This window comes from Orycteropus afer, unplaced genomic scaffold (genome assembly GCF_000298275.1).
Source record: "Orycteropus afer afer isolate SDZICR_OR568_19922 unplaced genomic scaffold, OryAfe1.0 scaffold00587, whole genome shotgun sequence".
NCBI lineage: Eukaryota > Metazoa > Chordata > Mammalia > Tubulidentata > Orycteropodidae > Orycteropus > Orycteropus afer.
The window spans coordinates 1491733-1505937 of NW_006922174.1; the positions used below are offsets into that span (position 1 = coordinate 1491733).

General features: G+C 53.3%; 1 protein-coding gene across 1 annotated transcript in view; it reads right to left on the bottom strand.

The window, feature by feature from the left end:
* GRAMD4 (GRAM domain containing 4) overlaps positions 1-14205 on the bottom strand; it is a 53214-nt gene that overhangs the window by 33306 nt on the left and 5703 nt on the right. The window contains exon 2 of the mRNA XM_007956238.2: positions 11288-11408. Coding sequence (XP_007954429.1) covers positions 11288-11408 — 121 coding nt within the window. The remainder of the gene's footprint in view (positions 1-11287; positions 11409-14205) is intronic.

Here is a 14205-nt window from a genome sequence, read left to right on the forward strand (position 1 = left end):
TCTACCCAGCCACTGACCCATCCATTTACTTACTCATCCATACATCTACCCATCGGCCCACCCGTCTACCCAGCCACTGACCCATACATTTACTTACTCATCCATACGTCTACCCATCGGCCCACCCGTCCACCCAGCCACTGACCCATCCATTTACTTACTTATCCATACATCTACCCATCAGCCCACCCGTCCACCCACCCACTGACCCATCCATTTCATCCATACGTCTACCCATGCATCTTTCCTTGCATACATCCATCCAAACGTACACGGAGCACCCACTGGCTGCCAGGTCCTGGTCCCGTGCTGTGGGAGCTCCCAGATAAGCAGCAGCAGCCTCCACGCTCTCCCAGGGGCACCCAGCTCAGCAGGGAGAGAGATGAGATGGGGACGAGTAAGGGGCTCTCAGTGCTGCAATGCCCAGCCATGCCAAGTGCTACACTGATACAGGTGCCACTGGACGCTGCCCCTGCCAGCCTGCTGGGCCAGCCTCAACCACACAGACGAAGGTTTCTGGTGGGGACCACCCAAGGAGGTGGCAGAGTATGGGGAGGGTGTGCCGGCTGGGGAACTTCTCCGCCCAGTGTGCCTGTGGGACCTCAGCGGTGCCACCAGCAAGTGGGGAGGACAGCCCAGCCCTTCTCACCACTCAAGGAGCTGGTGACACATGCAGGGGGCAGGACACAGAGAGCAAACAAGAGGCTACAGACACGGCAGTGGCTCCTGACTTAACACTCTTCATGGACCCGCCACCTTCCAGAGCACGGGTGAGACACCAGCCAGGCGATGCATGGGACCCCAGCAACGAGCAGCCGGGCCACCTTCCAGAGCACAGGTGAGACGCTGTGGGACTCCAGCAACGAGCAGCCAGCCGGGCCACCTTCCAGAGCACAGGTGAGACACCAACCAGGTGATGCATGGGACCCCAGCAATGAGCAGCCGGGCCACCTTCCAGAGTGCGGGTGAGATGCTGTGGGACCCCAGCAACGAGCAGCTGGAATGACGCAGCCATCAGGGTCAAGCTTTCCCTGTGGCTGGGCAGTCGGTCCCCAGGAGGAGCTGGTGCAGGCCTCGCCCTCACCCAGAAGTACTGCCTGGTGAGTCAGCTCTCCCTGTGCCCAAAGGCCTCCTGTCCTGGGCAAGGGCAGCTAGGGAGTCAACATCTAGTTTGCTTCAGGGCCAACAGGGCATGAAATTTTGGTTTTTCCTTCCCCAGAAGAATATCCATCTATGTCTACGACACAGGCGTGTGCTGCTGTTAGGTGCCACTGAGCTGACCGTGGCTCCCAGGGAGTCCCTGTGACAGGGGAGAACTGGCCCGGGTTTCCAGGCTGTCATCCTCACTGAGCAGACCTCCAGGTCTCTCTCCTGCACAGCTGGTGACTGGGCTTGCACTGTTGGCCTCCTGGTCGGCCTCCCTAACCTACATTATGTGATTTCACCTTCTCATTCGATCTGTTTGCTGTCTTCTGTCTGCCTGGGCCACCCACCTGCTGTCTATCCACAGGCCCCAACCCTGTCCTCACAGGCAGAGATGTATCATGATGGAAACAACCAGGCCGGCCCAGCCTCCAGTCCCTGGGAGTTTATCTTCTTGGCCCAGCACCACCAAATAGACAGGACGAGCAATGGCAGAAACACTGGACCCACCCAAGGGGCTGCGCTTTCCTCAATCGCCCCTTCACCTGACAAGAGTCGGTGACATGTTTTCTGTGGAGAGAATGGAATGAACACTCCTTCCTCTGCTCAGGAAAATTTGCTTCCTCTCATTAACAGCTCAGAAAGTATCCTTCTGCCTCATAGTTTGCTCTCGGTGACGCCGTGCAAACGTTTGGGCTGGCTGTCAGACCTGAGACAGTCGTCCTATTTAGGGCTGCACTATAAGCTCATGCTGAATGAACACAAGAATTCTGAAACATTAGACTGCGTAGAGTTGCCATGAAAAGACATTTGAAAGACAGTGCTTTCAAAATTTATACACTGCACTTTCGAGATTCAACCTGACTGAAGATACAGTTAGGGCTTTAAGGAAGCATCTGTGGAACCCAGACCCCCTGGTTACAATATCACACAGCTGCTCCTGCAAAGGGCACCTGTGGAACCCAGAGCCACTGGTTACTGTTACACAGCTGCTCCCTGGTTACCATGTAACACAGTTCTCCCTGGTTACAATGTCACACAGCTGCTCCCAGAAAAGACGCCACAGACCAGCTTCTGGCACCAACCATTTCTCTTCAGCCCCTTCATATGCCATGTCACGTGTCTTTGGAATCAGCTCTGTGGGCAGGAGGGCCATTCCTGGAAGCTGTTCTCACACCATGGCACTAACACTTCACCTAGCCAGCACCTGTGAACACCCAAGAATATATCTCACTAAACTTCCCCACAGGCACGCCCCAAACTGTCTAAAGCCACTCAGCACCACCAGATGACACGGGGGAAGTTGGTGTGAGAAGAGAGAGTGGACTTAGCTGACTGCAGTTAAAATATTTTATTTTTGCAAATGTTACCATAAGGTATGGGGGAAAGAGAGCACACTGCTAGGGGCCTTCCTGGGGCCTAGAAGGGAGTGGCTCCCTGGGAGCTATAGCACTGGAGTGGTTTATTAATCCCCTTGCTTTCTCTCTGGGTTCAACTGTCTGTGTGTGAACTCCTTGCTGTGGGGTACAGCCTATATGAGCCCCTCAGGATGCTGGAGAGCTCCATCCCCCAGAGCCTGCATCCAGCAGGCGGTCGATAAATGCAGCCTCACACACAGAAACTATGGGACACCGGGCACTTAGCCCCCAAAGCTGTAATGGCTGAAATGCATTTGGGGCTAAATGAAAACTCTTGATGCTTTTAGCTTATGTGCTTCTTTAAGAAATCTAGGAGGCTTCGGCCTCAGGCCAGTCCTATCTGATGTCATTTCCTCACAGGAACATTTGTACGCTTCAATATTTAATAAGTGAAAAAAGCAGCAGTACACTGTGGCCACTGCCTCTTCTCCAAGAAGAATAATGGTTCTGGCTTTCTGAGAGAAAGTGCTAGAGACAACTGAATGGAATTTTAACAACAATCACTTAGGTATTTTACAGATGGGGGAGCAAGGCCCTACACAGTTAAATGTTCATAGACCAAAAACCAAAACCCACAGCCACAGAACCAATTACAACTCATCACGACTCTATAGGACAGAGTGGAACTGCCCCATAGGGTTTTCAAGGCTGTCAATCTTTAAGGAAGAAGATGGCCATCTCTTTCTCCTGTTAAATACTCACAGTAACCTGCTAACTGGAAGCTGAGTCAAGAACCAGAAGCCTGGAGCCCTAACTGTAGACTCATAGCTCTTTCCACACCCCACACTCATACTGCCTCCTATAGACCAGAGAGCACTAACCCAGCACACAGAGAAAGGTTTCATGACAACCAGAACATCTCTGTGCACCCCAGCGTTATATGGTATCCTTTCTCATACACTATATTCTCTGGATACTGAGATGGAAGAGATAACGGAAGAAGAAGGGAACAGCTTTTCTGGTGCAAATTACAACTTTGACCATGCTTTTCTGCAATTAGTTGTTCCAGTCACTAAGGTCCTACTGTAGCCAAGACATCATGTTAGTTGTTCAGGGTATAAAAATAAGTAAGTACAGGCCATGTGCTCAAGGCACAGTCAGCCTGGTAAGAACCACTGTAACTACCTCAATGGTAAAAGGCTGGAGACAGTACAGTTGTCCATGACCAGGGAACAGGCGGGCTAAACTGTGCTACTCCACACAGGGGATGCAGAGGTAGAACAAAGCAGGAAGTATGTACAGGGACAATTTCCAAGTAATCTCCAGGATATAATCTAAGTGTGGTGATAGCATAAATGCGCTAACATTTACCTAATAGAGGAAGATAAGAACAACACATATCGCATCCATAAACACATTCAGGAGATGGATAAACAGTAGATTAAAAGAAAACTGGTGTCCATAGGGGAGCAGGGAGAGCAGGAGCAGGAAAACGGGAAAGAAAGTTGACTTCTCGGAATCTACCTTGACTGTGGAACCCTCTGAACAACTTCAAATTAGCTACAAAAATAAATTTTCTGTGTAACAGTAATCTCTAGACCATGTGTTCTTGTTGTTAGCTGCTGGTAGGCTGCCTCTGACTCATGGCCACCCCGTGTGCCAAGCAAAACTGCTCCACAGCAGAGTGCCTGACTTGTCTCCAGTGCACCTCTGGGTGAGTGCAAGCTGTTCAAACCACTAATCTTCTGAGTGGTGTCAAGTATGGAACCATTTGCACCACCCACAGACTCCATGCATAGTAGGACCAGATGACATCCTGTGCCTCCTGACACAGTGCAATGGGAAGGACACACCATCACTTCTGTGACACTCAGGACAAGACTATATAACCTGGATCCAACCATGAGCCATCAGAATACAAACCCACCTTGAGGGACAGTCTGTGACTGACCTGGAGTCTACACAAATGTCCATGTCAGAACACACAAGAACAAAGAGCTGCCCCAGATTAAGGAGACTAGAGAGATGGGACAAATGAATGCAAGGTACGATTTGGGATTTTATTCTGCTATAAAGAATTATTGGGACAAACGGTGGAAACAAATAAGGTCTTAGTATTGTATTAATTTCCTGATTTTGGTAAGTGTGCTCTGCTTATATGTTCTTGCCTTCAGGAAATACACAGCAGAAGGCTACAAGCTCAAGGGGGCATCAGTCAGCTAAAAAAGAAGAGACAAATAGATAAGATTGATAGACAAAGGATGAATGATGGATGGACAGACAGGTGGAGGGGTGGAGGGGCTGGGAGTGAGTGAGAGGTTGTATGGGAGGATGGGATGATGGATGGATGAGTGCATGGGTAGATGGACAGAAGGATGGATGGATAGACAGACAGATGAGTGGGTGGATGATGGATGGATGAAGGGAGGGTAGATGGATGGATGGTTGGATGGATGAATGGGTGGGGAGATGGATGGATGGATGGATAGATGGATGAGTAGGTGGGTAAATGGACAGATGAATGGATGGGAAGATGGATGAATGGGTGTGTAGATGGATGGATGAGTGCATGGATGATGGATGGATGGATAGATGAGTGGGTGGATGATAGAGGGGTGGAAGATGGATGGATAGATGGATCGGTGGATGATGGATGAGTGGATGGATGAATGGGTGGAGATGTATGGATGGATAGATAGATGGATGAATGGGTGGGTAAATGGACAGATGAATGGATGGGAAGATGGATGAATGGGTGTGTAGATGGATGGATGAGTGCATGGATGATGGATGGATGGATAGATGGGTAATGGATGGATGAATGACGGATGGATGGATGGACAGCTGGATGAGTGGGTGAATGATGGATGGGTGAAGGGAGGGTAGATGAATGGATGGGAAGATGGATGAATGAGTGGGGAGATGGATGGATGGACAGCTGGATGAGTGGGTGAATGATGGATGGGTGGATGATGGATGAGTAGATGACGGATGGATGAATGGGTGGGCAGATGGATGGATGGATGGATGGAAAGATGGATGGATGGGTGGGTGATGGATGAGTGGATGGATGGATGGGTGGGTGATGGATGAGTGGATGGATGGATGGGTGGGTGATGGATGGATGGATAAGAAGATGGGTGGATGAAGGGGTGAGTGGGTGGATTGATGAGTGAGGGGGAAGGAGAGTAGGAGGGGGCACAGATAAAGCAAATGTAAATGTTAACTTTTGGGGAACAATTTAGGGGAAGAGTATAGAAAATTCTTTATACTATTTTTGTAACTTCTGTAAGTTTGAAATTGTGTCAAAATAAAAGTTAAAATTAAAAATCTGAAGTGGAAAAAAACCCAAATCATCCCAACTGTGTTGATGACACAGCCACAAAGAAGGGCAACACTATCCCAGTGACTTTACAGCACAATGAAGACATTGCTTCCTCGCAGAGGCCTGTCCTCAGGACAAAAACAGAAACAGACACAGACACAGAGTTCTGAGTAATCCTGCTGTTGATGGTAGTTGTTGTTGTTGTTGTTATGTACTGTCGAGTCACATCTGACTCATAGTGACCCCTTCTTAGGTTTCTGAGGCAGTATCACTATGGAAGTAGATTGCCCCATCTTCCTTCCGAGGAGTGGCTGGTGGGTTTGAACCGCCAGCCTTCTGGTTAGCAGTCAAGTGCCTTAGCCACTATGCTACCAGAGCTCCCATTGGTGGCAGTACTGGTCCTTTACTCTAAGACTGTTGTGTGTGTTAATGCCAACAAGTCACTGCTGGCTCCACCCACTGGGAACCAGGATTCTCAGATAGAGAGCGGGAGGGAGGGATGGAGGGAGGGAGGGAGAGGCGCTTGACGAGGTGAGTGAGGGGAATCGCCACGCTCCTAGATGTGAACTCATACCATCTGCATGAACTCAATGCCTCAGCCCCACTGACTGACCAGGCTGGGCAACAATGAGCCAGTGGCAGCAGTGAGTGCCCTCAGACCCTTACTGTGTCCCTGCTACCATTTTCCACCAAAGGGAATCGGAGCTCTTTGGGGGAAATGGTTAATTCCAGATCTGAGGGAGGAAATGCTGACGGTGAACCCGGGAAATTTCATTCCACCAAAGAACAAGGACTCTCACGCCAAGGGGTGTGGATCCAGAAGACGGTCACTAAGACCATCACAACACATTCCACCAAAGAACAAGGACTCTCACGCCAAGGGGTGTGGATCCAGAAGACGGTCACTAAGACCATCACAACACATTCCACCAAAAAACAAGGACTCTCACGCCAAGGGGTGCGGATCCAGAAGACGGTCACTAAGACCATCACAACACATTCCACCAAAAAACAAGGACTCTCACGCCAAGGGGTGTGGATCCAGAAGACAGTCACTAAGACCATCACGACACATCAAATACAGTTAAACTCACCATCTCATGATGATAACCAGACAAAAAAATACAACAAAATACCAGTACCTCACTGGTCACTTTGGGAATCAGTTCATGATTTCAGAAACTGGAAAATCTTAGGGAGACCAAGCATGTCCCCCAACTTCCTACATGAACTATACAGGGTGACCCCAACTTGATGAAAGGAAGCTGGTTTTCAGAAATACGTCACATAGCAAATGGGGAAGGAAGGCAGAAGCAGAAAACGACCACCGTTGGCCTCTAATGCAAGGCTGTCATCAGCACGTCCGACTATGGGGGCTGCGTGTCACTGTGAGGCTAGAGGCTGTGCCACCAGTGTTTCGAGTGCCAGCAGGGCCCCTATGGTGGACAGTTTCAGTAGAGCCTCCAGACCAAGACAGACCAGGGAGAAAGGCCCGGTGACCTACTTCCAAAACCAGGCCAGGAAACCCTGCAGATGCTAGCAGAAGCCCGTCTGCCTCGCCTGCCAGAAGCCCGTCATCAGAAGGGACCAGTAACAAGAGGATATCATGTTTGGAAAGGTGATCCCACAGAATGTAGAAATTATAGAACAATATCATTAATATCACATGCAAGTAAGATCTTACTGAAGATAATTCAGAAACGTTTGCAGCAGTCTATTGACAGAGAACTTCCAGAGGTTCAAGCCCGATTCAGAAGAGAACGTGGAACAAGGGATATCATAGCTGTTGTCAGATGGATCTTGGCTCAAGGCAGGGAATACCAGAAAGATGTTTACTTGTGTTTTATTGACTATGCAAAGGTATTTGATTGTGTGGATCGTGACAAATTATGGACAACATTGAGAAGAATGGGAATCCCCGAGCACTTGATTGTACTCATGAGGAATCTGTACCTTGACCAGGAGGCTATCGTTCGAACAGAACAAGGGGACACTACATGGTTTAAAATCAAGAAGGGAGTGCGTCAGGGTTGTATTCTGTCTCCACACTTATTCAATCTATATGCTGAGCAAGTAATCCGAGAAGCTGGACTATATGAAGAAAAACGTGGTATCAGGATTGGAGGAAGAATCATTAACAACCTAAGATATGCAGATGATACAACTTTGCTTGCGAAAGTGAGGATGACTTAAGGCATCTACTGATGAAGGTTGAAGAATACAGTCTGCAGTATGGATTACATCTCAATATAAAGAAAACAAAAATCCTCACAACTGGACCAATGAGCAGCATCACAATAAATGGAGAGAAGATTGAGGTTGTCAAAGAATTCACGTTGCTTGGTTCTACAATCGATGACAATGGAAGCAGCAGTCAGGACATTAGACGACGTGTAGCATTGGGAAAGTCAACTGCGAAGGAACTGTTTCAAGTGCTGAAGAGCAAGGATATCTCATTGAGGACTAAGGTGCGTCTGACACAAGCCATGATATTTCCAATCGCCTCGTATGCATGTGAGAGCTGGACAATGAATAAGGAAGACCGAAGAAGAGTTGATGCTTTTGAGTTGTGGTGCTGGCGGAGAATGCTGAAAGTACCATGGACTGTTAAAAGAACTAACAGATCTGTCCTGGAGGAAGTACAACCGGAATGCTCCTTGGAAGCAAGAATGGCCAGACTTCGTCTCACCTATTTTGGTCGTGTTGTAAGAAGGGACCATTCCCTGGAGAAGGATGTCATGCTTGGTAGGGTGGAGGGTCGACGAAAAAGGGGGAGGCCTTCAACGAGATGGATTGATACGGTGGCTGCAATGATGGGCTCAAGTATAGCACGGATTGTGGGGCTGGCGCGGGATCGGGCAGTGTTTCGTTCTGCTGTGCATGGGGTCACTATGAGTCAGAAACGACTCGACGGCACTTAACAACAACAACAACATCATGTTTGGAGAAGGCCAGGGCCAGTGAGGGTGATGGAGACCCCTGGAGACAGGTGGGCACACAGCCGCAACCACAGACTGAACATGCCAGCGACGGTGGGGATGACGCAGCCCTGAGCGACATCTCCTTCTGTTGGACATGAGGCTGCTGTTAGGGACTGAACTGTGGCCCCAGCACGTGTGCTGTAACTCTCTCCCAACACCTGTGGGTTCAGTACCATTCGGGAACGCTGCTGTTAGGGATTGAACCGTGTCCCCCAGCACGTGTGCTGTAACTCTCACCCAACACCTGTGGGTTCAGTACCATTCAGGAAGGCTGCTGTTGTTAGGTGCTATCAAGTCAACTCCGACTCGTAGTGACTTCATGTACAACAGAATGAAACACTGCCTGGACCTGGGCCAGCCTCACAATCCTTGCTACACCTGAGGCCATCGTTGCAGCCACTGGGTCAGTCCATCTCGTTGACAGAATAGGGCTTTCCTTATTGCGTCAGTGAGCTCACATCAGTGTCTGGGAGGTCTTAAGCCGACCACCTCTGAGGTGTAAACCAGGCTGATTGGGCACAGGCAGGCAAGCAGGGGCAGGTCCCAGGGAGTCCTACAAGGAACCAAGAAACAGGAGGTCCAAACAGACATGACCTCCCCCAGAGCAAGAGAGAGACAGGGCCTCCCCAAGAGCTGATGCCCTGAACCCAACTTCTGACGTCCTGAACTGGGAGAAGATCAATTTCTGTGTGTGAAAGCCACCACCCACGGTATTTCTGTTACAGATGCACCAGGTGACTTAGACACCAGGAGGCAGGGGTGCCACAACTATGTCACTGGTGAATGACGGCTCTCAACCACAATGACGAAGACCTAACATCAAAGAAAAAGGCCACCTCCTGGAAGTTCATGTTGCCAAGGAGGGAGCCACCCCACGGACTGGTCTGAATTCCACTAAGTGACTAGGGAACACAGGACAGACTGCGGGCAGCCTGGGCCACCAACTCCCAGGTGCAATCAGTGAAGTCCAGTGTGAGTATCTCTACCAGCAGCCACTTGGCCGCTCAGCTGAGAACCTACCAAGCAGTAGGTGGCAGAAATGAACCAGCCAATTACAACGCAGACCTGGGAGAAACCAGCCAATCACGATACACAACCTGGGAGAAAGCAGCCAATCACGATACACAACCTGGGAGAAAGCAGCCAATCACGATACACAACCTGGGAGAAAGCAGCCAATCACAACACACAACCTGGCCTGGCTGTTGATTCAAAGGCCCCAAACAAATGATGAGACACTGGAGGAAAGTTGAACTTAAGTTGGATGTCGGATGACATGAAAACAAACCTTTCTTCTAGTTGTGATGTTGGATTCACGGTTTTTAAAACATGTTGAGCCACGTATTGAAGTCCACATGAACAACATGATGGGATGGCTGGGTTTGGCTTTAGACAGTCAGGGAGCGGACACCACCGGGTGCAGGGGAAGGGAGCCTGGCTGTGAACCGACGTGGCTGATGCAGAGCAGGTCAGTCCACCCTCCCTGGGGCCCTGGAACAACCTCCAGCAGGGCTCGGCCAAACTTGCTGGACAGTGGCCAAGGCTGACGGACAGATGCCAGAAGGAGCCTACACCCGTGCCTTCCTGGCTAAGGCACCCAGCAAGAGGGTCTGTCCTCCCATTCACATCCCATCCCCCAACTGCAGGAGCCCACTGCCACACCTGAGTGTACCCGAAAATCCATGTGGCCAGCTCTGTAACCACAGTCTAGTCCCTACCCACCAGCACAGGGCAGACCCAGCCTGGCCCTCACCCCACTCCAGCCAGCTCTACAGCCACCTTGACTTGTTGTGGGGAGACTGAGGGTGTCACCAGACCTGCCCTCAAATTCACGCTGCCTGGCTTAAACCCTAAGCATCAGACGGCTGTACCACTAGGCCCCAGTGACCTCACCTGTAACATGAATGCAGATTCAAACAACAAAAGCAGTGCCCGCAGCACGACCAGGCCTGGAAGGCGCTCAGCTCCCTGCAGGAGCCATACGCCCCTCCGGAACAACCTGTGAGCACCACCCCAGAGCCACGGTCCAGCAGGTGGGAAAAGCCCCAGCAGCCCAGGTGGGGCCGCACGGCTGAGAAGCCCCAACAGCCCCGGTCCCACCACCACAGGAAACGAACGGTGAAGCCACTGCTCTCCTGCCTGCTCTGCACACACTCAGGGGCATAGCGCGATGGGGAGGTCCAGACGCCCTCAAGAAGCACAAACGCCGATGGACGCTGAGCTGACCGCACAGGCCCAGCCCAGGGTCACTGAGACCAGGCGGACACTGTGTTCTGCCCTCCAGAGCCATGACCCCACGCCAAGCAGAGGCCTCCTGAGGCCACAGGTGGGGACTCGGGTCAGGAGGGGACACTGTGCCAGCCGCAGCTGCCCCTCGATGGGTCCAGGGATAGGGTTCGCAGTGGGTCCCTCAGCCCAGCTCCTGACGGCACTTCAGTGGGACGCTGTCCCGTCCTGTCCCTGTCCCCTGGGCTACTTACGGAGAAAGTGCTTTTCCAACAAGGCGATCTCCAGATGTCCCTTGATCTCGTTCAGCCGGTCAGACTCTGTCCGGTTGAAGTCCTGGACCCCTGTGGCCATGATGAGGGTCCCCGGGCCAGCCTGGAAGAGAACACGGGGCACTCAGGTGAGCCTCCAGAGCGCCAGCCTTCCTCCCGCAGGTCTCCAAGACGCCCTGGAACCTCAGGGGTGGCGGTCGGCAAGCGGGCCGATAGAGCCCAGGGCCCACATCTGCAGGGACCCACACTGTCACCTCGGTATCACCCGTTGTTGGCGGGAACATCTCAGTCCCCTCAGACAGCCCAGAGCCACTGTAAGTGGGACTAAGAAATAATCAACTATTTAAACAACGGCCTGAGGCTAAGCCTTGTAGACAGTCCCCAGTCCCGATGTGAGGTGTCAGCAGCGCGGAAGCCAGCCTGGCTGGTTCGCTGCCCAGCCAACAGCAGAGGCGCTGAGACAGCGGAGAGGCGGGGGGGGGGAGTGGCACTGGGTGTGGGCCGTGCCAGTCCGTGTGACAGCATGGAGCATGTGACCTGTCACCCTCACATCCACAGGACTGGGCCCCCGTCCTGGGAGCCGCAGGGACAGAAACGGTGGAGGGCGAGGGCTGGGGGAGGCAGGGAGGTGGAGAGGGCAGTCCACAGCCTCACTGGATAATCAGTCAAGGCCCTGAGGTTAGAGGTGACCAAACTCCAAAGGCCCTCCCTCCACCCACAGCCGGCCCATCACAAACACAGAGCCGGCAGCTCAGGTTACAGGTGACTCTGCCCTGAGCCTCAGGCTTGGCGGCCACCCTGTCTCCACTTGCAAGGAGCCTGGCTCCTGGCCAGGTGATGGACCCACAGTGACCACTGCTGGTTGGGTTGGCGGTCTGAGCTTCCAGAGACAGCAGCTCCCAGCATGCCCTGCAGGCTGGTAGGGCCTCCACAGGGAGCTGGGACGGGGCCCAAAGGCAGTCAGTCATTCCACCTGGCGGCCATGGGTGAAGCCTGCGGGGAGGGCAGCGGCTGCAAACTCAGGAGACCCTCCTCGCCCCGAGGCTGGCAGGCAGGAAGCGGGGCACCCCAGGTACCAAGAGGGCCTGGCCCGCAAGGACCCCACACGTCAACGCAGACCCTGGTGCTCGGTGAGAGTAGGTGTGGCTCTGGCCTCTGTCCAGAGGTACTCTGCCTGGACAGCTCGCCGGGCAGGGAAGCTCTGTGCTGGGGCCGTGCCTGTCCCCACCCCCACAAACCCCGCTCAGTCATGAGGCATTACAAACCCTACAGCTGGACCCTGAGCATGGCAACCCCTGTGCTACGTCCTCCTCGTCCCCAGGTGGACCCTGACAAGCTAGAGGTGAGATGGCACGATGCCTGGGGTTTGCTTTCAAGTCTGCGGGAGGCACGAACGGTGAACATGCCCGGCTGCTCCAAACGGCTGGGGGTCGAGTCCAGACGCGCCTCCAGAGAAAGGCCTGGTGATCTGGCTCCCAGCTGGCAGCCCCTGGAAACCCCGTGGGCCCAGTTCTGTTCTGACACACAGGGTCGCCATGAGTCAGCGCTGACGCGATGGTGAGGGCTTACCCGGGAGGGGGTGGGCATGTCGAGGGCTGAGTCACAACTCGGCAGGCGGCTGGGGCTGATGGAGGACGCGGGCTCATGGGGCCCTCTCAAGTCCATCTGCGACATGTTGACATTTTCCAGCATAAACAGTTTTGGAGCTTTTATTTAAAAAAAAATCTCAAAACCACTGGCTGCATGGGACCTCCTGGCCTAGTCTGCGTGCCGCTCCCAGACCCTTCTGCTGATGGCGCCAGGCAGCCCCAAGCGACCCCTGCCCCCTCCCCTGCCCTGCCCTGCCCTGATGGCGCCAGGCAGCCCCAAGCGACCCCTGCCCCCTCCCCTGCCCTGCCCCCCACTGCCTGGCTCCACCTGGACCAGCCTGGACACAAACACACCTGTGGCCGCCGGCCCAGCTGCCCTTGCCCCGCCTCTGTCCAGCTCTCTTCCCAACCCCATCCCCTCTGACGATGCTTGGGACAAACCCAGCCCCCCATCCCATCAAGGCCAGGCCGAGAGACTGTGGAACGTTGTCTCAGGAAAAGGCAGGGCTCACGTGCTGAACTGACCTGAACTGGACTGAACTGTGGCCAGCCGCCAGCCCCTCAGCCCAGCTCACAGCTTCAGACCCTCAGCGGCCTCCCCTCGCCCTCCTGGCTCACTGCTCTCCTGTGGGGCCACCTCTCCAGGCGGCAGTTCTCTGTCAGACACTCCTCTGCAGGTGTGTGGGACGAGTGCCTCTGCTGACCCCGGCCTGCCTGGGACCCCCTCCTCCATCCCTGCCCCTTTGTCTTGCCTCCTTATCTGGAAACCACCCCCCGGGACAGAGTCACACAAAAGGGAACTGCAGGAACCCAAACACATGCAGAGACGGCCCAGGACCTCACCAAAGAAACCAGCCTCTGACAGGCCATCTTTATTACACCAGTGGTGAACCCGCAAGACAGGCCCCTCACCAGCCCTTAGGTGGGCATTCTGGTACCAGCCAATGGAGCGACACACAGGCACCACGGGACCAGCGTGTCCACCTGGAGGGCAACGCCCCACAGGGCTGCAAGGGGGGTATGGAGGGATGGGACGAAGCCGAGGGACTGGAAGGACCCCCCAAAGATACAAGCTGAGGTCCTCACCCCTCACCTGTAAATCGGGACCTGTCTGTCATGTTTATGAGAACACAGCAGGGCACAGCCCATTGCTGTACTCACAGCGCCCCTAGAGGACAGAGTGGAACTGCCCACAGGGTCTCCAAGGCTGTCAACCTTCACAGAAGCAAAGCCCAAACCACACCCACTGCCTGGAGTCCATTCCGACCCACAGCGCCCCTAGAGGACAGAGGGGAACTGCCCACAGGGTCT